General features: G+C 38.5%; 2 protein-coding genes across 4 annotated transcripts in view; both read left to right on the top strand.

Moving 5' to 3' along the window:
- Nucleotides 1-1,944, top strand: part of LOC307041933 (hydrocephalus-inducing protein homolog) — a 51,490-nt gene extending 49,546 nt beyond the window's left edge. For all 3 annotated transcript variants that reach the window (XM_079685539.1, XM_079685540.1, XM_079685541.1), the window contains 2 exons: nt 666-904; nt 1,658-1,944. In XM_079685539.1, the coding sequence (XP_079541665.1) occupies nt 666-904; nt 1,658-1,931 (513 nt within the window). In that variant the 3' untranslated portion in view covers nt 1,932-1,944. The remainder of the gene's footprint in view (nt 1-665; nt 905-1,657) is intronic.
- A 734-nt stretch (nt 1,945-2,678) lies between these two features.
- The window catches only part of LOC307041932 (hydrocephalus-inducing protein homolog), a 49,941-nt gene continuing 25,212 nt past the window's right edge, over nt 2,679-27,407 (top strand). The window contains exons 1-6 of the mRNA XM_079685538.1: nt 2,679-2,831; nt 3,108-3,251; nt 5,653-5,744; nt 7,576-7,796; nt 24,752-24,920; nt 25,976-26,185. Coding sequence (XP_079541664.1) covers nt 5,694-5,744; nt 7,576-7,796; nt 24,752-24,920; nt 25,976-26,185 — 651 coding nt within the window. The 5' untranslated portion in view covers nt 2,679-2,831; nt 3,108-3,251; nt 5,653-5,693. The remainder of the gene's footprint in view (nt 2,832-3,107; nt 3,252-5,652; nt 5,745-7,575; nt 7,797-24,751; nt 24,921-25,975; nt 26,186-27,407) is intronic.

Here is a 27,407-nt window from a genome sequence, read left to right on the forward strand (position 1 = left end):
TGAAGTCATTTATGAAACTACGACTTTAATCTCGTAATTATGACTTTATTCTCGTAACATTACGACTTTATTCTCGTAATATTACGACTTTATTCTCGTAACTATGACTTTATTCTCGTATTATTACGACTTTATTCTCGAAATCTCTCTGTTTTTTTTTTCTAAGTGTGGCCCTAATACTCCGTCGTAATTGTTTATGCATCAAGATGAATAATAATTAATTTAAATTAAATGGCTCTACTCAAGTCCCCCAAAAGGGAAATTGTATGAATTATCATGGCAAATAAAGGGAAATGTTTAAAATAAAAAAAAATACATAAAAAGGAGTAACACCATCTCTTAAAGTGAGGAACCTCATAAATGGGTAATGGTGCATTTTAGCCTCTTAAATAACTATTATAACAAGAAACAGAAAAACACTTGCCAAAACTTTTTTTCAGTTGTTTTTAAGTCATAAACACAGAAGAACAAAACTATTGAGACCCAAATATTTTACAAAAATTGATGACCAGAGTTTATTTTAATCTTACTTGCCTTTCAGGGCATTCATAGTCATGAACATTAAGAAGCTGTTCTTCTAACCAATACTATACCACTACAGATGCAGAGGGCAGGCATCCTGTCCCAGCAAACTTTACGCTTTGTCTGTGTTTCTGTGTCCTCAGTGGGATAGAGGGTCCTTTGGGCGAGTTGAGCCCAGTGAGGGGGAAGTGCCGCCAGAGAGCCAGCTTGAGCTGAGAGTTGTGGCACACCTGAAGGACACGCAGGACTTCAAGGCCACGCTGGAAATATCCATCCGGGACAGTCAAACACACACTGTCCATCTCTCGGCCACAGGAACTGGCACCACAATTGTCAGTGACAAGACTTTTGCACCTGCCCTTGACCTAGGCGCATACTTCAGGTAGAATGAAAGAGGTCATATACGCATTAACATAAGGGATAATGTGCAGCAAGTTGGACATAAATGAGAAAATAAGCTCAACAGGGCTAGCAGGATCCTGACGAACAGCTCGCAGCACCATTATCCCACTTATAACTTGGCTACTTGCTAAATAAATCAATAATTTATCGATCAAAGTATAGATTAAAAAAACTCCTATTGGTTCAGCTTATAGAAAATAGTCTGTTCTGCTGCGTGGCCATGCTGATTGAGGTTTTCTGCCCATTAACTGTCAAAATCTGTTCTTACTTTATTTCCCAAGTTAACAATCCCCCAGTCCATAACATGTTCCCTTTAGTTTGTACTTCCTGTCTGTCTTCTTCTGCTAATTTCTCTGTCCTCAAGCTCTCTGTCCTCCACATCTTTTATTCTTTTGCGCCGCTTTCTTGTTCTCTTTTTTTTAAATTGACTTAGGACCGTTTAGCCGTCATGAATCCAGTGTCTTGCTCTTGACAAATATAAACAATAATTGAAAAAGCATTCCATGGTGTCAGGCCACACCCGTCATGAATTGACCACATTTCTTTTTGCAGATTGGTATGACTGCACATTGATCAGAGTGACCTTAGCAATAGCCTGTCATAAAAAAATATTGACCAAACAGAATGTAGTTTTCAGCTAAGCCATGTATTCATTTATAATAACCATAATTAGAAATACAAATGTAATAGTGACTCTATGCCTAACCTTGCTCTCTTCTATATGTCCTATAAGCCATGAGTCATGCCAGTACCACTTTAAGCTGACCAACCATGGCAAGCGAGTGCAACGGATGTACTGGCGCATTGATAGCTTCCTGCCCTCTGCAAAAACCAAGAAGGGGGTAAACCTTCGGACCGGACCGTCCTGCCCCCCATCTCTGCTCCCAGGAAGAAGGACATTCTGGGCCGTGGATCTTCGCTCCCCTCTAGCAGGGAGAAACCGGTGTTCAGCCTCACACCTCTTCGTGCAGAGCTTTTCCCAGGCCACTCCGTTGACATGGTGCTGACAGGATCTTCAGACTCTCCAAGGTGAGACAGTTTGCCCAAAAAGAGAATAACTCATGCCTCTGACTTGTATAAGCACAGCTGTTTGCTTGTTAGATTAGAGCAATTGTTTTTAGTTATAGATGAAGGCCGTCCCTGCCTTCTTTTGGAATTGACATACAATCCTTCTTCTGGTATACATATTTTATCTTTTATTTAAATGTTTTCTTAAATGGAATAACTGTCTCTAAATCCAATTTTCCCTAGTATAGATCAGGTGTTCTGATTCTGATATAACTTATTCTCTATTGTTTCATGTTCCTGTGCCCTAAGGTTCTCTATAACAGGGTTTTTAAATATTCTTAATGTCCCCCAAAATAAAATGGGTGAAGCAGCTTTTATCTACTACGTTCCCAAACTCAGAAATATTAAACTCAGTCAACATTTTTAAACAATAGCTGAAAATGCACCTTTTTTTTTATTAACTTAACTTAACCTTCACATTAACTTATTTAATTAATTTTGTCTTAGGTCTTTCTTAGTTTACCTGAGTGTTTTATCCGTGGTTAACTTCTGGATTACTTTATTCTATAAACCGTCTTGCCTATTTGACCTCCTTGTATTCTTTGGAATCAGGTACACATGCTGCATATGTGCCGATAGGTTTTAACATTTGACTTGAATTTAATGTCTTATCAATTTTTTGAAACACTTGCATATTGTGCATGAAAAGTGCCAATAAAATACATCTTTCTTATTAATATAGTTGTGTTCCTCAGCTTGTACGTGAGCACCTGGTATGCCATGGCATTGTGGGTAACCAGGGCACGAAGGAGCTCATCATGTCTGTAGATGTCACCTGTCGCTTTGTGGCTCCTATGCTCAGCATCTCCTCCAAGCAGCTGAAATTCTACATAGAGAAGGTTGGTCAAAAGATCATTTTCTTAATTTAGCTAATATATCTTGCAGTAAATGTCCCTACATTATCACATTTTTTATATATTTTTTCAAAAACCAGATGTATTCTTGACGACATAGCTGAATTGTTAATAGTTCACCAATAATGTAAGCAACCCTATAAAGGTTATTGAAGGCTGTTTTAATTGTATAAGATGCAATTGTGTAAGTAAGTCTTTCATAAGATTACTGTTCGGAAAAGATGTTGTTAAATTGTTGGATTAATGATATATGTCTCACAGGTTCCAGGACAGAGTCTTACGCCCCTATTTGAGAAGCTGATCTTAGAGAATGTGTCATCTCTGCCTCTGCACATGGAGCTTTCTCTGGTAGAGCCCTTCTCCCTGTGTGAGGCCTATGGAGCCCATATCAGGGCCACCACCAAGGTACACACCTCTCCCTTTCATTTCAATCTTACATCCATTGACCACCTCATCCAAATGTCCTTTGCTATCATAGCTTCTTATATCTCAAAAACAAACTTTTATTATCAAACTGAATAATTGTAAGGAGACGGAGGTGTGTAGGTGCCAAGGGAAATCCTCAGATGGCAGAAGCATGGGCTTAGCATAGACCGGAGGAAGGATGTGTTCTTTACGGAAAGGTCCCTGTTATTTAGTTCTGCTCCTACAATGGGGAATTGTGAGGCATCGTTAAGACAATCAGTGATCATTTAGTTTATTTTAAAATGAATGTTGTAGCTCCCTCCATTAATGGATATGAGGCAAGAGGTCTTAATACAAAAAAACGGGTTTATTCCATAAAAGGCCAATCGGTGAGACCTGTTATGAAACAAAAATAAAATAAATAGATACAATAAATCAAAATGCATGTACAGTATGTATTTTTACAAATGACTATTTATGCTGCTTAAGCTGTAGAATAGGCAGCATAAAGCTAAAAAGTGTGGAGCATTTTGCATAAGCTAACACACACACACACACACACACACACACACACACACACACACACACACACACACACACACACACACCACACACACACACACACACACACACACACACACACACACACACACACACACACATAACTTGCAGCTTACCAATATAAACTTACTTGAAATTAAATAAGCATTCCTCATAGTCTGCTTATTACTATGTATGTTTAGAGATTCCTTTTTTTTATTTAAGGAATTTGATTTGCAGATCTGTTTTATATTTGCACATTTTTTGACTTTTATTATTATATGACGTTTTGCCTTAGTGTAAGCTGTTTTACTTTTATAGATTATCCATAAAAAACAAATAGTAAATCTGTTCATTCAAATAATATCGAGACAAATCTACCTTTTTTGTTGAAATGTCGCATTCAGAGAAAGGACTAAAGTAAAAATAAGTCATTTATGGCGGGGACATCTATTCCTTGGGGCGTTGCAGTAATGTGTGCAAGCGTACATTTGAAGTGCACTTTGACAGTGTTTGTGTATTTATTCTCACTGCTCCAGAGGGTAGACAAATGTTTCCCACTACAGCTTTAAAAGGGTCTAGAACTAAAAGATGTCCAGGTGGCAATGAGAATTTCAACGATAGTATTACTTCCTAAAAAGGGGAATTTCTGAAAGGCTTATGCTTAAGGCACTAATAACTCAGTTGAATTCTGGGTAACTGTCCATCTTGCCTATTGTTGACGTGTGGGGAAACATGAATAACAACCTCAGCTAATGTATTGGTCTAGGTTATTGTGTTACTGTAAGTCATAAGCTTTCTACTGTAAATGTTGCTTTCCTTCATGATTCATTGCTGTTATTTGCGTGAACCTTTATGATGACTCACACTCAGTGGATTCATTAACAAACTGTTGAACTGTTAATGAAGTTCTGTTTATATGTTACCCTAAATCCCATGTTTTAATTTGATCACAGATTCTGAGAGTTGATTTAAATATGGTAGTAAATCTGCATTGAAATGGTTTAAGCCCCTGGCAGGTTTCGGATGATGTTTTGATAAGCCTTGTTCCCATGACAGGCTTACAGTAACTGTTTCATTAAACTATGGGAAGGTTATTAGAAGCGTTGTGAACTTAGGCGTTAGAAGTCATCAGATAGAAAACATAATGAATCTCCATCAGGCTTGCAAGCCCAGATTCTCAACAACAAAAAAGTTAAGTTGAAGAACCACTCTCATGCATTGAGAGGGTGGTGAAACCTGCAGAGACCATCACCAGGACGGAGCTGCCATCCATGGAGGACCTTTACTCCCAGCGGCTCAGGAAGAAATCCCTCCGGATTACAAAAGACCCCCATCACCCCAGCCATAAACTGTTCAGTCTGCTGCCGTCTGGCAGGTGTTACCGCAGCATCCGGACAAAAACAACCAGATTCAGAGACAGCTTCATCCCGCAGGAAATAAGACTGTTAAATAACTGAACATTCATCTGCTACTTAGTAATTATTCATCTATTATCTAATATATCATTCCAATAACTTGTATATAGACTCGTATTGCACTATTCCACTTTCTTTTTTTTCTCACTTTTTTTAAAACTATTTTTCTTTTTTGTATTACTTTTAATATAATATACTTAATATTGTTTAATATTGTCAGCTTATCTGTATTATTGTGTTGCATTGTTGGAGAAGCCTGTGACTAAGATTTCCAACGACATTACTGTAGCTATGTTAGTTTTACAATAAAGAACCTTGAACCTTGAATCTTGAACCTTGATAAGTATACCTACTAACTAATCCAAGAAAGTGTGATACTTGAATACTATTTTACAGTATATATATATATATATATATACATAACTGCTGTCTTTATTTTCTAGTCCATGGTTTTAGGTAACGGGAGAAAGGCTGAGTTGTGGGTATGCTTCGATCAATCTTCCTGCCGGATCGGGTGTCACAAGTCATGGATGAGGTAACAGTGATGCATTTTCATTCTGTAGAAATTTCGGGTAACACTTTATGGTAACACTTTATATTAAGGTACCAAATTAACCATCAACTAGTTGTTCATTAACAAGCATATTAGCAGTATATTGCTCTTTATTAGTCATTATAAAACATTATTAATGCCTTTTTCTACATGACCATATTCTACAAGTAATAGGCCATTAGTTGAGAGTTTTTCCTCAATAACCCTCTAATTAGTGCTTATTTATTGCAAGTAAGGAAGTTGTTGTACATGAGTTTTGGTCTTAATATGCGCTGCTTAATATGGGCCTAATAAGGCAGTAGTACCACAAGAATAGTAATTCTCCCATACAGTAATAACACTTAACAAATATGATCTATTATGGAACAAGACATGAAACTATAAGTGTTAATTGTGTGTAAATAACTAAAAAGTAGGTATTTATATCTAAGAATATGTTCCCTATTTTAAAGTGAAGTCTTAACCAATAAGCTAGTACTTTGACTCTAGTTGACCTGAACAATGTACATACAACAACTTCCTTACTTGCAACAAATAAGCACTTATTAGAGGGTTATTGAGGAAAAACTCTCATCTAATGGCTTATTACTTGTAGAATATGGTCATGTAGAAAAATGCATTAATAAGTGTTTTATAATGACTTATAAAGAGCCAATATACTGCTAATATTCATGTTAATTAACAACTAGTTGATGGTTAATTTGTGTACCTTAATATAAAGTGTTACCGAAATTCCTAAATAATGCTGTGTGTTCACCTGGGTTCATATATTCTATTCTTTGACATAATATGTATTGACACTCTCACTGAGGTTATTAATAAATCAGAATCCCTGCTTGCGCTTTCAAAGTCCTTCGCATTCAAACTCGTCTGAAAAAATAAGATTGAAACCCTAAGTCCCTGCATGATTTTAAACCAATTTCCAAACTGCCCTTTTTTTCTACATTTCTGGATCAAGTTGTCTGAACAATCCATTGCTAAAGTGACTCTTTGAGCCATTTCGGCCTTGATTTGGTCAAATCACAAAAAAGACTTGTTCCTTAGTGTGATGAATGTCCTACTGCTTGCAACTGATGCCACTTAAGTTGTATTTCTTTTAGATCTAAGTGCTGCATTTGATACAGTTACCCATTCATTTTTATTGAAACTTGTCAAACATTTCTGGGTCAGTTTTAAAATGTTTTTATTTCTACTGACAACACAGATCTTCACTGAACCCGAGGTTGTTCATCACTCTTGTTCTCTCTAAACCTGCCACCCCCCCCCCCCCCCACCCCCAGGCATGTCCTACACAGGCATTATATATGCTTGCCTTCCAGTTTATCTATGGGTTTAGACATTTTTTCTGAAAATGCATGGTCACAAGGCAAAAATACTGAGCTGTTTTTGTTATGAAAATACAACTTTTTAGAGGTATGTGGATCCCGCAGCATACCGATCTAATCCCATAATGGTTTTATATGCCGATAATATGATTCATGACTATAGACCAAATGACCCAGCAGTAGGGGAAGAAGGTAAAATGCATCATGCCAGAATAATGTTTATCCAGAAACATCAAATATAATAGTAAAGCACTTTCGGGGACCATGTTCCTGCAGATTGAGTTATTTTAAATCTTTAAAAACATTTTCTCATACTACTTATATTCTTTTAATTAAGTTAGGTTTTGAATTTAGAAGAGTATTTTCAGTGTCATATAGTTTAAGCAAACAAAGAAACTAGGAAAGTGAAATCGGTTGACTTACTTTCCCCATTGAAATGTTTAACTTGATGTATTTTGGACAAAATGTTGACATTTTTCTTTCCCCAGGTCCTTGAGCTACGCTACCGGGGACACCCGCAGAGGGACATTGTGGAGCTGCATGCTGAGGTCCAATTCTCCAACCTTCGCTTTTCCTCCACCACAGTGGACTTTGGGTGTGTGCTTAACTGCACGGGGAGTCGTAGAGAGATCTCAATTACCAACTCCTCCCCGCTGCCCGTTTCCTACCGTTGGGCTTTCCTGGAGGACCACAAACACTGTGCCATAAGGTATTTTTACACTGAGATGTCCACACAGGGCCATAGCAGTTTGAAGTTTGCATCAGTTTAAACAGCACATTCCTCTCCTGCTACACTTTAAATGATTCACCTCTAAAGTTACAACCATATGAAAGAATATAGCAAGGGAGGTCAAAAAAGTAAAGTTAGTAGTGAGGCGTGCTTGCTTACAGTACATGTTCTACTTTGAGTCCTATAGAGTGATGCAGGATCGAAACCTTAAACCTTAAATAAATGAGTTCCAACTTCGAGTTCCCTTCTTTTGAGGTTTACAGTTTTTGGTTCGACTCCTGAAATAAGTCATTACACTAAAGACGAGTCTGCTTGTAGCTTAGCATTGGTGACATGAAGTCACGTGAATTGCATGTCGTTAGTTTATAACCAAATGTTAGCTTTTTACTTGTGGCGATTGCATTAATTAATGCTAAAAGTCGTAAAAGTGGTGTTAATATGTAGGGACTATAAGTATCATATACCTTTTTTTTCCCTAATGGAATCCAATGGTGAAATCCCATTGCTTCATGTTGAGGGACCCCTTGCCATGCTCAAATCTGGGTCAGCCTACAAAAACATGCTACTACTTCTAGACTTTATAAGAGGTATAGCAAAATGCAGTGCACTATGAGAACCTTGATGATGCCATCATAGAACCCAGTCTCACTGCCTTTCGTGTTATAGTCACGACATTTAATCTATTGATTCGTGTCCAACAGCATTTTCCCCTTTCTTTCATGTCACACAGGACGATTTTAAAAGCAATGTATTTCTATTGGTAGTATGTTTCGTGCCTGCAACACGTCTTTTTGTCCAGTCGGGTCTTGGAAGACCGGAAGCTGTGGGGTTCATAAAAACATGCTCTTACTCAATATCAAGCCACGATTATTGTTTTTATTTTAAATCGTATAATATCAGACTTTTTTTGCCGTCTGTGAGGAAAAGAAATGGGGCTCAGAGCCTCAGAATAATTAAATCTGTATTTTTTAAAATCTTTTTTTCCGTCTAATTTGTTATTCTTTTCTAAATAACACACTATTATTTACTCACCAATAACACACAATTATCCTTGTTTTTATTTATTGGTTTGATTCCATAATCTCTGGCTTTTTTGGCGTCCGCCAGGAACTGAATTTCAAAATAAAAATAACCGGAAACAGACGTAGGCCTATATGGGACATTTCGAGCATCATTGCGATACACTGCCACTGAACTGATTACCCAAGATCCTCAGCTATGGTTTAAGCTCGGTGTTTGGATGTTTTAGCCGCAATGCACGTTGGGATATGGTGTTAATGCCATATGAAATCCGAAAAACATTTCGGAGTTTAGGATGGCCGAAGACACTACACTACCCATAATCCCCAGCTATCGTTTGGGACTACAGTCCCCGTGATTAATCTTCAAACTCTGGGATTGGATGTTGGAGTGGCAGTTGGCCAAGGTTACGCCGAGCGTCAAACAGCTCTTTGAAATGGAACGAAACCACAGCAGACTATCCAAAACTGTCCCTCAAATCAGACTTTAGTTACACCTGAGTAAAATTCAGGGAAGGTGATTGTCAAGTGCCAACAATCAGGCGAGATATTTGATAGTTGATGCTTGAAAAGACTAAACATTTATCTGCAGATCCCTATGAAGTATATTCATTACTCGTTATTAATTAAAGACAGTGTATAATGGCTATTTTGAACTTCCCTTTCAAGATTTTCTAAGGTTTATTGACATATCATATACACAACTACGGTGTCGTTATGCAATGAATTCAAAACTTGGGTCGCAGGTTCCAGTGCATTACAAGACATCTATCAATATGTGTGTATACCTCCACCATTAAACTGTCATATTCTGCACATTTCTTATACTATCTACATACATAAGAGTATGATGAATGTGTATAATATCAGTTAAAATAAGTGCTTCAACATAGTTAACATTGCAGGAAAGCAATATATTAGACATTAAGTACTTTGTCAGGCTTAATATTTACACTGTAAAATGTTTGGCTGTAAAATTACAGTAAATGGCTACTAGTTGCTTGGATTTCACAGTAATTTACTATACATATTTCACAGTAATTGACTGTAAATATTTCACAGTAATTTACTGTATATATTTTACAGTAAATTAGAATAAAAGTACTACTAAATACTGTGACTTTACAGTTGCCATGCCCATGGAATTACTGTGATACAGAAGTACAGAGCTGTGGTATTATGGTACCTTGCTGTATATAAATTACAGTAATGACCTGTATTTTTACACTTTTACTGTAGAAGTAATATAACACATTAGCCAGTAATTTACTGTAAATATAAAAATGTAAATAATACAATATTATATTGTAAATCTGAATAGTTAACTGGGATTTTACTATAACTACACAATTCAATCAGCTCAATCAACAAAGAAAAACAAAGAAAAAGCCCATTTTAACTTTGTATTACTCCATTGAAGTGCAAAGTATATTTCACAGAGTCTTGGACATGTTACGGCCCCAACCTCTACTCCGCGGTAGTGGCTCGTGCTGAGACCCGCAACATGAAAGAATACAAGCAATAACCGGTACTTGGTAACGAGCATTTATTGATAATCAGCCCTTTGCTCACACAAACGAAACGGGAAACAAAAAGAGGTCTGGAGGACTGGCCAAAAGGAACAAACAGAAGGAGGGAACCCGAGCCAGCCACACCACGGACCGTAGGACCTAGAGCTCCCCCCCCCCCTAACCAGAAATCAAATATAAACCCTGTGGGAAACAAAATAAAGCCGCGAAAACTGGACTACCAGGTCCAATTTTTCTGAAGAATGTTCTGACATGGGGGTTAAATTGCTATGCCTCTTCTTGGCTTTCGAGCCCGTCTCAGGATTAATGCCCAGGAAGCACCTGAAAACAATAAGCCAAGACAAGAATTTCAATTTTACATAGATTTATATGTTGCATAGTTTATTTTAAGGCACATGCAGCGGTGCCCCTTTCAATTTAAGTAAAACCTGCACCAAGGAAATAAATTAGTTTTTTAAAGCCAAGCAAGAGCGATAAAAGCAAGAAAATCACTTAATGTGTGGTGTTATCACAGAGGATGGTCTGAATACAGTATTTTACTGTGAAATAATACAGTAACATGTTGTGAAATCCTGGTAATCATTTATCCTGTACATTCAAAGTAATTAACTGTGCCTGCATTGATGTCACTTTGAAATTCAAAATTACAGTATTATATTGTCAACATTACAGGTAAAGACTGTAAAATGGTAAAACAGTAACTTATTGTAAAATATTACAGCTAAATATTGTGAAATCATGGTAATATTTTACAGTGTATCTGTAGATATCCCCAAAGCTTTTTTCTTATTTAAAAGAAGACCTTAATCTAAAGTATTATTTCATGTTTAAATAAAGGTAGTTTTTCTGTTTTGCACATCCTCCTATTAATATCTTTGTACATCCTGCACTAAACTTGGAGTTTCAGGCTCTGCACTTTCCCTCCTCACCTCATAACTCAAAGACCGCACCTACAGGGTTACTTGGAGAGGGTCGGAGTCCGACCCTTGTCAATTAAATACAGGGGTCCCTCAGGGCTCTGTTCTTGGTCCCCTCCTCTTCTCCTTGTACACAAACGCTCGCTCGGATCAGTCATTAGCCCGCATGGTTTTTCATACCACTGCTACGCTGATGACACCCAATTAATTCTGCCCTTTCCCTGCTCAGAGACCCAGGTCGTCGCACGCATCTCTGCTTGTCTAGCTGACATCTCTCAGTGGATGTCTGCTCACCACCTCAAGCTCAACCTTGACAAGACTGAACTGCTTTTCCTTCCGGGAAAAGATTGTCCCACTCTTGACCTAACAATCAACATCGGCACCTCGATTGTTTCCCCGACTCAGACTGCAAGGAATCTGGGTGTGACCCGAGATAACAAACTGTCCTTCACTGCAAATATAGCTGCAACCCGCTTCTGCAGATACACTCTTTACAACATCAGGAGAATACGTCCCCAGCTGACCCAGAAAGTGACGCAGGTTCTGGTCCAGACTCTTGTCATCTCACGCCTAGACTACTGCAACTCCCTCCTGGCTGGTCTACCTGCATGTGCCATCCGACCTCTGCAGCTCATCCAGAATGCAGCTGCTCGTCTGGTCTTCAACCTTCCTAAATTCTCCCACACCACGCTGCTCCTCCGCTCCCTTCACTGGCTTCCAGTAACTGCTAGAATCCACTTCAAGACAATGGTACTTGTGTACCATGCTGCAAATGGATCTGGCCCTTCCTACATCCAGGACATGGTTAAACCGTACACCCCAGCACGTGCACTCCGCTCTGCATCAGCCAAACAGCTCGTTGCACCCGCACTGCAAGGGGGACCCAAGTTCCCATCAGCGTTTGCTATCCTGGCTCCAAAATGGTGGAATGAGCTCCCCATTGACATCAGGACAGCAAAAAGCTTACACATCTTCCGGCGCAGACTGAAAACTCATCTCTTTCGACTCCACTTCGATAAGAAGTGTAATGGACCTATTAAAAAAGCACTTATATACAAATAAAGGACAGGCTTATCTAAAGCCAGTTGAGTAGCACTTGAAATGTTTTAGCTCTCTGAAACCTGATGTACTTATATGATTCTGTTTTCTTCAAGTTTGTATTTTGTCGGTCGAACGCACTTATTGTAAGTCGTTTTGGATAAAAGCGTCAGCTAAATGCAATGTAATGTAATGTAATGTAAACTGTTTTATTGAAGAGATCACTTACAGTATCTTCTTGATTTTTTATATTCTATATTTCTATCATTGACCTTCTACTTTCCCCCTGTGAAAGTATGTACTCTTAATATTTTTGTCATCAAATATAACAAATTAAACAATAATTCAATAATGTGCTTTAACCATTTGGCGGTGCACACAAGGTACACACAGCCATAATAACTTTTTATTATTAGTGTAGGACACTTATGTATGTATAACATCTGAAGATGTGTAGTTTTATTCATGTTTTCACATAATTGTACAGCATATTGCTATATTATTTCACATGTTTTACTTCTACACATTGATCTGATTTTTAAAACATCACAGACAGAAAGGGATATCCGTCATTTAATGGTAAGCTATTGCAATTCTGAATCCATAGATGTGTCTCCCATCACCCAAAACCCCTGACTGTTCTTTCAACTCAGTATTTACATTCTTATATTCAAAGAAAATCTGTTCTATTTTTTAAAACTACAAGTCCCTGTCTATCAGCTGTGCACCGTTATGGTGTAAATATAACCTTTCTACGAATTGGATCAAATATAAAAGGCAGCCGAATTAATGTTGATACTGCGAGGAGACATATTGTGTGAAGAGAAATTGAAGATGTTGTTTAATTGCTGATATATTTATGATCCACGTCACATATTCAGTTTCCGGGGCATTTCTTCCAGTTTGTCTAGAAGTCTTCTAATCAGGGCTCTATAAATAAAGAACTACGGCCAATGTGTAATATTTAATGCAGTCGAACCATGTATTACAATGCTGGTATGTGATGTCTTTCAAAGAGAAAAGCAAGCACAAAGTATATATATAAAGTATTATTTTCTTTTTTTTTAAAATGTTTTTCGGATTTCATATCGCATAAACACTAGGGGTGCACCGAATGGGAAATTCTTGGCCAAAACCGATACCGAAAATAGGAAACAGATGGCCGAAAACCGAATGCCGAAAGGCCGAAAATGATTAATAGAAATATATATGTATATATATATATAATGTATACATTTTTTATCAATGTTGTTCAGCTACCTGATTATGGAAAAAGACATGATTATGGAAAAACCATGCTCGCGGCTGGCTCACAGCCAACATGTCTGCCGCTTGGAGATATTTAAAAATATCAGAGGAAGAGGCGCGGATTGCAATTTGTAAAACGTGTTCAGCTGACATTTCTCGAGGGGGTGTAACTGCAAAGACTTTCACCACTTCGGGATTACTCCACCACTTGAAATCAAAACACCCTGACAAATATGCGGAGTATGATCAACGTAACCCTGTTCTCTGACATTCGGTGATATTTTTTCGGTGCTTTTCGGGCCGAAAGCCGAAAGGGCCTTTTTAACCATTTTCGGCCGATAATTTTCGGTGGCCGAATATTCGGTGCATCCCTAATAAACACCATATCCCAACGTGCATTGCGGCTAAACAATCCAATCACAGAGCTTAAACCATAGCTGAGATTCTTGGGTAATCAATTCAGTGGCTGTGTATCTGTTTCCGGTTATTTTATTTTGAAATTCAGTTCCTGACGGACGGCAAAAAAGCCAGAGATTATGGAATCAAACAAATAAATAAAAACAAGGATAATTGTGTGTTATTGTTGAGTAAATAAGATTGTGTTATTTAGAAAATAATAACAAATTAGAAGGAAAAAAAGATTTAAAAAAAATACAGATTTCAGTATTCTGAGGCTCTGAGTCCCATTTCTTTTCCTCACTGACGGCAAAAAAAGTCCAAATTACACGATTTAAAATTAAAAACAATAATCGTGGCTTGATATTAATTAAAACATGTTTTTATGAACCCCACAGCTTCTTCCGGTCTTTCAAGACCCGACCGGACAAAAAGACGTGTTGCAGGCACGAAACACAGTACCAATAGAAATACATTGCTTTTAAAATCGTTCTGTGTGACACGAAAAACAGAGGAAAATTGTGTTGGTGAACACAAATCAATAGAGAGGCGAAGTCACGCCCATCTACTTCCGGTCCATGGGACCCCGGAAGCGAAAAATTATACATTGAATTCAATGGAGAGAGAAAACGTATCTTTTGATCCCGTTTGAATTGTGCCACGAACTACAAATATGATGTTTGTCAATCTTAAACAATCATTTCCATGTCAAAAAAGTCACATTTTGTCGTAAAACTGTTGAAATATAAGATTATGAAAAATACGCGACTACAAAGACTACAAATCCCAAATCCCAAATCCCATTCTGGGTCGCGTATGTGATGTCACAGGCGATAATGCTCCAAGTGGTTGAGACTCGTAATTAAAGCGAAGAAGAAGATTTCATAACTGATTTATTCCCTCCAATAAATATAAGAGATTGCTCCAATAAATTCACTTTTACAAGATGCCTGTGTGCTTTGTACCATGTTGTAATCACAAAAGTGATCATACCACTTGCTCGTTCTATCGCTTCCCGTCTGATGAAAGGACCAGGAGTCGCTGGATCAGACATATCAGGTAATATCATAGGTAATATACATGTTGTGCATGGAACATAGTCAAGTTAGCTACCTAGCTAGTAGCGACGAGTAGCGAGCACGTTAGTTAGCATTACATTACTTAGCCTTGTCATTTTTAGTAGCCTTACCATGAAGTTATTATTTTATTACATGAAGTACACCAAAATGTTAAACAGTAAGAGTAGTCATCATGGTAAGTATTTCGTGAAACATTTGAAGAGTAGCCTACTGCGCCCTCCACCGGGTGCTAAGGAAGCAGTTCGAGAGAGTCGAAGGAAGGCAGGGAGCTTTGCATGACATTCTTCTGGACGTGTTTCATTGTGATGATAGTGAGAGTGAGTCAATCTGTTTGTTGGAAAGACAGTAGTTGAGTGATTACTGAGAGAAAATTATTAAAAGATAATTATTCAGTGTTGTTACTTTAAAGTGTTGTTACTGACCTTTTTCTCTTTTATTTTCTTTACCTCACCTGTAACTGCTGAGACCCTGAGGAACATGCACACTGGACTGACCTGCTCTGGCAACCTGATTTCCACTGTACGTAATAGTATTTGGTTATGGTATATTATTTATATACATCAAAGGCACAATGCACCCCCCAGAGACACACATGTATTGAGTGTGATATTTTGCATAGGTCATGTGAAATCATCTTTACATACTAGAAAACTAGGAGCGGCAACTTGTTTCGAAATTTAATTTTTAATATCCGATAATAAAGTTGATCTGTTTTCTTTATTCTTCTCTCTTCCCAGCTCCATCCATCACCGTTCTCTGTTCCTGCAGGTCCTGCTTGCTAATCAATGCTTTATTTTTGTACACAATTACAAATAAAGTCAATGTATTGTATGACATGAAGTTGTGCTTCATTCTGAGTCAATAATAAATTCATTCTGCCTTCAACTGCAAAATGATTGTGGACTGCACCAACATCCATGTAGCTGCCCCCAGTAAGATGAACCAAGCAAAGCTGACACTCAACATACAGCTGTGCTCTTAAGTTTACATGAAGAATTTGTGAAATATTGGTAATTATTTGGAAAAAATGACTGACGATGCAGAAAACTTTTTTTATTTAGGAACAGTGGACAAGTGAAGCATTTATCACTACATATGTGTCACACTTAAAAGGCCAAACACACTGGCCAAACACACCTCGTTTACAACTCCCCAGTTGACAGCCATGACTCCGTCTAAATTGTACCCCCCAAGCACCCTCTTCATGAGGGACGCGCATGGAGTGGATGAAAGTCCCGACCTCAGCACAGCACCAAAATTGCTGGCTGTCAATCTGCCCTGCCTGTGTAACTGCCACTGAGGATTTGTCCGCTGTCCTACGGTGGCTGTCTGGATGGCAGCTTGCTGGTCTCTGCTCAGTCGCATTGAGGCAAGAATTGCCTCAAGCCCCCGACGCCCATGCTCCTTAACCAGCAACGGCACGTTGAAAATGGCCTGATGTTGAGGCTGCAGCTCTGGCTCAGGTGACAAAAGCCATGCCATGCCACGCTGCGCCCCTCAGTGCAGACCTGAACCAGTCTACTTCCTCAGTGGCGATGTCTCTGGCCAGTGGGTTGTATGTCTCCTCTTGCTGTTGGTTGAGTTGAGACACCGGCTGGACTACTTTTGAAGTGCCAGGCTTCCTCCACTGGCACTCAACTTCTGTGGAGCTGATCTGCCACATGGCAAATATTGCCAATGCTGCAGCGTGGCTGCATTTGTACATCTCCCGTGCACAACCACAGACAGCGCTCTGCATCGCACCATCCTCCATGTAGATCTGTACAAATAAAGTAAGTACCATGTTTGTTAACATGCTATAATAGATTGAATGAGCAATACAAGGATGGTCCGGATCTGGGGGTCAGGGAGGGTTTATTTTTCCATAGTTTTGTCCTCTTGTCTGATTGTTGTTATTGTTTGTTTTTTCTGTATTTTTTGTAATTTGTGTTGTATTGGTTGTGATTCTACATTGTATTTTTTTAAATGTGTATTACATTTTTGAAAAACATTTGATCAAAAAAAAAGGATTTGGTCAGGATCTAGACTCAGTGTGTAGTTTATGAATTAATCAATGCTCTCTACATTAGGAAATCACATACCAGTGTACCAGAGGGAGTCACACACAGCTGTGCCTAGATAACCAAACAAATTGACAAAATAACCAAAATCCTTGAATCTATACACAGCAAATAAACTCAAATGACACAACGAGATGTAAAAAGGAGATCATACATATAGTCGATATAAAACTGGCCGCTTCAATCTGAAGAGCAACTAAAACAAAACACGGGAGTGTACCTTGTTCTTGTGAACACTAATGTTATCCATAGCATACACACCCGTATACAGTACACCCGTTCTAGGTTCTGATTGGCTCTCTAGGTTGGCATTCTAGCTTCTGACTGGCTGTCCAGGTTGTCAATCACAGCCGTGGGCATATTATACTTGTCGACTCGTAACATCGCTAAACTTTTTTTCTTGACGGTTTTCTCAGTCAACTAATGCCATTGATAACAGTAACATAAATTAACACAGCCCTGCACACTGCATTCATTATATGCCGGGTCTGTGGTTCATCATCTTCTTTTTCATTCTCCTCCTTATTGACTGACATTAACGTTAAACATTGCACTTATGTTACTCACCGAAACCTTGTAAAGCCGGTCCCGCATGCTGGCTCTTACAGAACCGACTAACTCCCCTTTCGTGTATTTACAGCTCTCAACATGCCCAGACTTGTAGTGATTTTCACCTCGTTTTATACTTTTATTCTCATTCTCAAAGAATGAGGTGAAATGTGCCAACGTGACGGCCATCTTTGGGTTGGTGACGCGTATTGTGCGGGACCAGAGACATGTAGTTCACTGAGCGGCTTAACACAAAAAAATGTGTTACTTCACAGTTTTACGACTTTTTTTTCTTTTTTTTGACTTGCAAAATGTTCTTTTAAATTGACAAACATCATATGTGTAGTTCGTGGCACAATTCAAACGGGATCAAAAGATACGTTTTCTCTCTCCATTGAATTCAATGTATAATTTTCCGCTTCCGGGGTCCCATGAGCTCCCCCGGAAAGGGAGGGACTTCGCCTCTCTATAGATTAAATGTCGTGACTATAACACAAAATGCTGTGAGACTGGGTTGCCTCATAACATTCAAAAAGTTGATTGTGGAATAGGGGTGTAACGGTTCACAGAAGTCACGGTTTGGTTCGTATCGGTTTGGGGGTCACGGTTCGATACGGGCTCGGTACAACAAGAAAAAGCAAAAAAAAGTCCCAAATGCATAATTCCAGGTTTGTTGTTCTTTATTTTTGAACAGTAGTGCAAGTTTCAGTTTAAAAATAAGGAACTCTGACATTTTGAATAATTAACTGTATTACACTGTTAAAAACAAACCACAAACAGTACCACACACACTCAGATGGCCATATTATTTATAATGGCTGATGTTAAACAAAAAGGTTTCATCAAGCTGTAAAACAAAAAAGAATGTTTAGAAAATATTTCATCATAAATAATAAGAAATTGTTTCAAGAGCGCATAGTCGTTGAGAAACATATATATGCCAAAAACTTCCGTTATTTATGTTGGTCTCACGGCTTTCATGTCTATTGGTTTATTAAAAACAGCGGGGATAAGCTGTTGAACTGCTGTTGTCTTTTGCCGGGCTCCGGTGATTGGCAAATCTGGGTGATGCCTTCTGATATGATTTAGCATGTTTGGCGTGTGTTTTCATTAGCATACCGCACCGCTATTGAACAACGCCGACACACCGTCCTCGTCCGATCCACCACTCGCACTCCATCATTATTGTAGTCCACAGGGAACCCGAAATGTTCCCACTCAGCTAATTTAAAAGAAGCAGGTGGGTTCTAGCTCCTGTGTGTTATCTGAAATCGCCATACTAACTTTTCTTCTTCTTTTTTTTCTTTCGTTTTTTTGTGTTTTCTTCTTGTTCTTCCTTTGTTGTTTAAGGGCGGCTGGCAAACAGCTTTTAGGCGCAATACCGCCCCCTGGGTTATACATTTTGTAATGGATACTGCCCTGAATGACAGACTTTTTACCCACTCGTAAAAAAAAAGGCGTATTTGTCGTGTGACTGCATGTGCCGAACCGTGACGTCCGAACCGTGACGGTACGGTCCGAATACCCCTAGTGTGGAATGCTAGCCTACTTTTAAAAGTTATACATGTGGTTTTTTTAATACTTTTAAGACACGTAGCACTATACTAGTGTCGAAAATATACCACTTTTGATTTGAGTGGGTTAATTAAACAGTATTTTCAACCTCATACAATAATGTTGCTCGCTAGCTAGCTAACAGCGCCAATTGCCGATGTCACTACCCGATCTGTCCCCCTGCCCGATCTGTACTGCGCATGTGCGAGATGGTCCGCCATATTGGACAACTCCGGGCGGCAACCCAACTTCTGTTAGACAGCTATCATACTGAAAAGATATTTACTGTGAATGTATGCAAACATGTATTGCATATGGCTGTCTAACAGAAGTTAAATATATATAAACACTAGATGACTCACCCGCGCTGCTGGCCAGTGGAGACCAACGTTGCCACATGGCGGCCATCTTGCCACAGGCAGCTCGCTCACTCATAACATTATGTCTATGGTGCACTATTGAAATAACCATAGATTGCTCAATTTTCAAACGGTTTGGTTTGTTATAAACATCAAAGATGTAGTTATGATACTGCATACTTATAATTATAAACATTAACTTTTTTTTCCCAACATGTCTTGTTGTCTCGTGTATCATAGCCATGCTAATAACGTTTATAATAAACCAAACCGTTTGTAAATCAGTCAAGATTTCAGCGAGTTAAGAGTATTTCTTTGCAGATCACTCACCTTACAACAGCTGTAGCAGTAGCTGTTGACTGTGGCAAGATGGCCGCCGGTGAGCTACGCTGGCGACTCCCCCTTCAGCCATCTAGTGTTTATATATATCTATGGTGACAGCCACTTCAAATGAGCGCACAGCAGCCGTAAGTGATTTGCGACAACTCGCTACTGTGTCCACAGTGGGTGACATGGCTGTATGCTGAGAAGAAACAGCATGTATTTGTATTTATTTTATGAATGGAATATGGAGCATACATCCTTTTTATTGTTTCTGTCATTGTGTTGTAGGACTAAAGTGAACTAAAGCTCCCTTACTCTGTAAAAAGAGCAGAAATACTGCTCCTTGATTCCTGTGCAACACACTTTATTTAGTTGGAACACAACATTATTTGGAACAGCAGTATCCTGAACAGACAAGATTCAAGGACAAGCACAGAATGGATCTCGGCCATATATTTCCCATAGGATGAGTTGGTACAGTATCTATACATTTAACCCTCTGAATCGAAAGCCAAATCCATTATAAATTCTCTGGGGAAGACAAATCTACTGATTGTGTACTTAACGTTACATTGTGCTTCTCTCAGGCCTTTGCTCTGGCTCCCCTCCCTTGAAATGGACTGTGAACACTATAGTAGTGTGTCCATGCTCATGGCCATGAACCAACTAACTGCTAGAGCTTTGCAAGATTTATCACCCTCTTCCGCCTTATTCCCTTCCCCCTTCTTTCCTCTGTTAGTATTCTTCCCATTTGCTCCCCTCCCTGTCCTCATCTTAGGGTTATACATTGCCTATTTATCTTTAATTTTTTGCTCCTCTACCTCTTCTGCCTTTGCTTCTTCAGGCTACCAAATCCTTATCAAACTCTTCTTTTTCTTTACCTTTTTTCTTTGTGACCTCTCCTAACAATCTGTCTCATAGGCCGTCCTGCTAATTAAATGGAGACCTCACTCTGCATGCACACTCTCCCTCTAAAGTCTCTCTTTGTCCCTAAACCTGCACTATCTAGCCATGTTTAGCTAATTACATCCCTATCAGTAATTGCACCACAGCCCTTAGGAGCCCTTCAATATAACCTTTTTTTTTCTAGCCATCTATCACACTGATAGATAGACGGTACAATACATTTTAATGATGCAACTTCTCAGTCTTGAAGAGTTGGTATCAGTCAAAAGAAAACTGGAAATCTTAAGCGTACTATATCTTTGATTTGCACTACCTGCATTCATGCTGGACTATAACCGCCAACAGTTGAAAACTCTTAAAAACACATAAAATTGAAGAAACATCTTCAACAACTTGACAACCACTGCGCATCATTTAGAAAACATTCACCAACCTGACAAAACATGCGCAACGATTACTGCAGGCTCTGCATTAAAGAAACGCTGCAAATAGAAAACACGGATAAGTGACAGTTGGCCAACTTTATAATCCCTGAACATCGACAGGCGCTTCGGACCTTTCAGTCTCCCCGTTGCAATGTGTTTTGAGCTTCTTGCATCATTTTTTATTTCTAGCGTTTTGTATTTGCAGTGTTTCGTTTACGCAGCGCTTTTATTAAATGCTGTGCACGTTTCTTCAAGTTGGTAAACATTTTTATAAATGTTGCACGTGTTGTCAAGTTGGTGAAGATGTTTCCTAATTTGCATTTGTTTGGCTCATTTGCGTTTTCACATTTGCATTGTTTGTAAAGCTGCAGTGCATTTCTCCTAATGGAAATATTTTTGGTCGTTGTAACGTGTTTGTCCTGTCGGCCTCCGTTTATATCGGACTGATCACTCACAACTAATAATTCCAGATGCATGAGAGGAAATGGAAACTGAGGTATACAGGGATTAACTGGCCAGATAAAGATTACAATGTGTGAGAGGCACTATGATGTTGTAGATAGTCAAACTACTTTAGACTGTTGGGTTATTTAAGAAGAAGAAAAACAAATCTTGAAACTGATTCGTTTTTTTACACATTTTTAGTTTTTTACACATTCATTTTGTGTGCATTTTTTTTTACCCAAAAATGCACACAAAAGCACAAATAGGACCTATATACATGGATTCATTAATTATAATTAATGAAGAAAGGTCAGAGCGAGGGGGTTGCCTATGGACTGGATGCTGTATTGGGTTCGGTGCCTTGCTCAAGGGCACCTCGGCAGTGCCTGGGAGGTTAACTGGTGACCTTCTGGTTATCTCTCGCTCTCTTAATCTCAAATTCAAATTCTTTATTTGCATGACCTTAATGACACACAGTTTTGCCAAAGCTTTGTACAATTACTACAAACACCTATACATAGATATACATTTGAAATGTATTGTTGTGTTCATAATACATTTGGAACAAAAGCAGAATAAAAGGTAAAACAATGTACTTTTTTTTAACATGACCAAACAAATATTAAAGTAAAATAAAATACACCGAACCTCTTTCCTTTCATGAAGCCCGTAAAAATAAAAAAAGGCAACAACATGAACCATAAGGGTGAATTATTGATCATTATGAAGGATATTTCAGATAAAAATAAATATGAAACATCAATAAAAAGAAAATAGATGTGAGGTCTGGTGTCAGTCTGATCCCTCATGTCTCACACACACACACACACACACACACACACACACACACACACACACACACACACACACACACACACACACACACACACACACACGCTGTCTGACAGCAACCCCAGAAGCCATTTGTCTCTACTAGTGGGCTGGAAGTACAGTATTTGTGATTCAGTCGTTTTTGTCGTTCAGATCTTTAGTGACACTGAGCACAGGAAAGCCATCAAACACAGTCACACCCCCCCATGAAGAAAAGAATAGAAGGAAGAGAGAAAGGGGAAAGTCATAGAGCGCTATTTCTGTTTTGAGCTGCTCCCTTGCAGAGTCATCAACTGCTGTCTCACCATCTGTTCCTCTGTCCGCACCAGTGGCTTTCAAACACTCTCTTTTTTGCGTTTTTTGTAGACTCGTAGAAACTCTCATCCACTAAAAATGCAAACTATTTTAGAATACATTGACCCACAGTATTTGTTCGCCCTCGTCTTACATAGCTGGATATACTCATTTGTGATTTCCCAAAGGCCACACATCAGGCCAGCTTGTCCCTTAAACACGCATTCAACACACACTCACCATACAACAGTGCCCCCTGCTGGCTAAATCACTAATATCCACTCATTACAAGCTGACACATCAGAACTGTGGCATTTTTGGGAACTAAATAACTAATGTGTCAGACTTGAATGCTGCCTAACATGTAAAGTATACACAACCTGAAGCTAACACACACAAAACACACACTATGGCTATATACATAACCAGTCTTGGGTGATTTAATTTAGACCTTGTCTGCTTTAAGAGGACTTCACTCACTAAATCTCTTTCATTCTCTTCCATGTTTATTCAGCACCTCACTGCAATCTATCCTGACCTGTTTCCTGCTGCTTGCCTATTCAAATTCCTCTTAAATATAGAACACTCTGTTTAATTAACTTGATGGATGCACCCAGTCTGATCCCACAGGGAAGGAGAAGGTAGAACAGAGAGAGAAAATGAGTGTCAGAGTTCTGAGGAGTGTAGCTATGTATATTATGTATATAATGCTACTGATGCCAATGTCTTCTGTTTATTTTATGTTATTTATTTCCTTTTTTGCCATGGACACAAACACATCTTTATTTTTTAAAGAGATATGAACTTCTATAAGGTCTTTTAGCCCTTTATTATACTAACTCTTGATGAGCACAAGTTCCTAAAAATAACTATTCCAAAAGCCTCTTTAGCTGGCTACACAATACCAACTCAAAGAGACCAGTGGCAGTGTTAGAATTTCTCCTATGTCTTTTATATCATACTCTATTATTACACGTCATTTTTTATAATAACAGGATATATTTAATATTTCCTGTAGTGTGATATATATGTTTTTGTTTATGTAAATGGTCTACAAAGGCTTTGTTTACTTGCGTAATATACTATGGTGACATCATTATGTAACACTCATGCTTCTATTGGCTAGCGCTCCAACAAGGTAATCTATCGATCATAAATCTATCTATCGATTAGATTTATGATTAGAAAATTATAAAAGTAGGGTAGACATGTGGAGATGGTCCGACTGAACAAAACGTGATCCGTCTCTTAAATGTGTGTCAGACCTTATTTCCAGGTATTTTCCCAAATCCTATGGAGAAATTGCATTGCTTTTTTGTCGAAGGAACCCATGCGCAGCTTACTTCCGGGTTTTAGCACGCGTCACTGCGGCACTATAACAACAGAGCCAGCCAGCTAACCAATCACAGCAGTCTGGGCTCTGGTTTCAGACAGAGGGTGAAAAGAGGTGCTGCAGCACAGGCAGTATGAGACAAATAAAGAGCTTTTTGAACATTGAAGCATGTAAACATGTCGCTGTAGAGGCACAAATGACAAATATGAACCTAAACATTTGAATAATATGTATAACGAGACATCTCTAACATTAATGACGCCATATAACAGTCATATCGCCATGCAAAACAGAAACCTTGGATACTTCCAATGACAAATGACCAATGTGCTGAAGAAAGAAAACAGGATAGAAATAGAACATAGAGCGAGGCAATTGTGCACATATAAACAATATATGCTTATGTCATTTGGTGTTGGTTGCATATGTGTTACTCTACTACCTCATAGTATTCTTGAGGCTTTCAATTCTCTTGAAGACAGTTTCATATATTTGTATTGCCTCTTATAATTAGTTTGCCCTGTTTGTTATCCATTGGAAGTCTGTTTACGCAGCCTAAGTGTCGTTGTGGGGAAAATACAAACTCAGGTATACTTCATGGATGTTTTATTATTATTTTGCCTTCACAGGGACAAAGAGATGGTGGAGAAAGAGAAGGAGCAGAGCAATCCAGAAAATCCGACTGGAGAAGGGAGGAGTTCCTCTAGGACGCGTTCTCGAGCCTCTTCAGTTCCCCTCAGCCACAGGCCTGCTGCAGATGAAGAGAGCTGCAAACAGCGCCCTGTGGGCGTGGAAGAGGTAGGCAAATGCTCATGTTTAAACAAATAATGGTTCTCCTGAGATTTTCAGTTGTCAGGGGATGGTCAGAGCCGGTGGCTAGTCATTCCCTTTCTCTATACTCGTCTCTGTCGAGGGAGAAAACATGTAAATACCAGTGGTGTAATGTAATTAGGTACATTTACTCAAATATTGTAATTAAGTAAAATGTTGAGGTACTTTACCTGAGTCTTTTTTTGTTATGCTACTTCATAGTACTACTTCTCTAAATTTCCGAAGCCAATATCATAATATTTACTTCACTACATTTCTTAAACAGCTTTAGTTTCTTTACAGATTCAGATATTCAGCTAATACAAAGTAAAACATCAAATATAAATAAACATTGACAAATATACAGTAATCATAAATATCTAGCAGCAGTATATCAAGTCATTAATGCGTGCCTTGCATTTAACCCTATTTGACACGCATTAATGCATCAGTAACCATAATTGACTAATCTATTCTGAAATGGGCCATTATGCATAACAAGAATTTCTATACTTGGGACTTTAGGTATATTTTGAAGCCAATTTAAATTGTACTCAAGCAATATTTTTGAATGCATGATTATTACTTGTAACAGAGTATTTTAAAATGTTTGTATTGTTACTTTAACTAGTTCAAAATCGTATTCTACCACTGGCACATCTTGCATTAAAAACCTCCATGTGGAGATTTCTCCTTCTGTTGTCACCTTGCAGAATATCTTTCTACTCTCGTTATACTTTGATATAATACAATGTCGAGAATTTCATCTAAGTCTAAAGAAGTAGTCATGATATTTTCCTCATTTACAACATGCCTGCTAAAAGTGACTGAACCAGGCCAAGACATAGTCCAGCACCAAAGCACAGCTTATGTTTTAACACTTTCAAAAATCAGAAAACAGACCTCTTCCTCTCGTAACTCATGACAATAGAGTGTATCGGATCAAGTCCCAAAAAAACAAACTTTCCCTTTTCGGGGAGGGTCACTATTGGCAGAATCTTTTATCTAGTAAGTTCCACTTTTTTACGTCTTTGTGTCTGTAGGTGTTCGATATCTTGCCGATATACGGTCATCTGCAACCTGGGGAACAGCAGCAGGTCGTTTTCTCTTTTTACGGCCACGAAAATGTCAGCAGAGAGGTGGTGGCACGCTGCCATGTGGAGGATGGGCCAACGTATGAAGTGAAACTCAGGGGAGAAGCTTCGGTGATCAGCTACAGCCTTGACTCTACACATATTGATTTTGGTCTGCAGGTATGTATCCTGCACAGTTCTCCATTATCTAGACTATTTATTCTCAGTTCTTTATCCTAACCAGCTCCAACAATCAGAATCAGAATCAGAATACCTTTATTAGTCCCACAGAGGGGAAATTTGCAGCGTTACAGCAGGAAAGAGCCACAGACAGCTTAGTGTTGCATATCTGAAATGCGTTAAAAAAGTACTAAGTTACAAAATAATAAACAAACAACACAACAATATGCTAAAAAAGTACTAAGTTATAATATAATAAACAATAAACAATATGCTAAAAAAAGATAAAAACTAAAAAAGTTACATAATTTTCAAAAATACAGATAAAAAACAAATCAAATCTTCGAATCAAATCCTGTAGCAGTTCTTAGGATTTAGCAGCCCGGTATATATTACAGTTATTAAAGATGGCATATGTATATAAAGTATATATTAAACATAAAGCACATATTGCACATAATTTGACGGTATTTAACAGCAGCAAGTTACACAATCTACAAAATACAAGATACATACCTTGTAACAGTAACAAGGGTTTAGCAGCCAGGTATAAATTACACAGTTATTAATGACATATATATATAGATTGATTTAGTGGCCAGGTATAAATTACCAAGCCAACCCCTACATTAAGTGCCATTCCAAATCAACTAGTGTGGAGAGGGAGTTATTAAACCCTCCAACAAGTAGCTCATTAACATCAGATTTGACACAAAGAGTTTTTAAAAACCGGATTTCATTTTTACAAAACTATGTTCTTTTTCCAGCAGAAAGCATAGTTTCATAGGCGAGTTCATCCCAGTTATAGTATAAGGGTGTAAGATTCATCTTGGAATTGGACCATTATATTCAGTGACTGTTGTGTTAAACATCTATTTCCTAGTCAGTAGCATTAAACATTTGTCCTTGCTAATGTTCCAAATGAAGCTGCTTATCCAACGATAAAGCACTTTTATTCAGATGACCCTAACCGATAGAAGCTCTTGTTTCTATTGGAGAGTTCTCCAACACATTGTACAGTGTTAAGGGGCGGAGCCGCGGGACATCTTTAAGCTGTTGACCAATCATAACGGAGCAGGCCAGCTAACCAATCAGAGCAGACTGGGATTTTGTTTCAGACAGAGGGTGGTACACATAATACCAGTGGTAACTGTGACAGTAAATGAAAGTATATGAAATGTTGCAGTAGAGGCACAAATCCAAATATGAACCTGAAAATGAG

This window comes from Notothenia rossii (assembly GCF_949606895.1).
Source record: "Notothenia rossii genome assembly, chromosome: 5".
Classification (NCBI taxonomy): domain Eukaryota; kingdom Metazoa; phylum Chordata; class Actinopteri; order Perciformes; family Nototheniidae; genus Notothenia; species Notothenia rossii.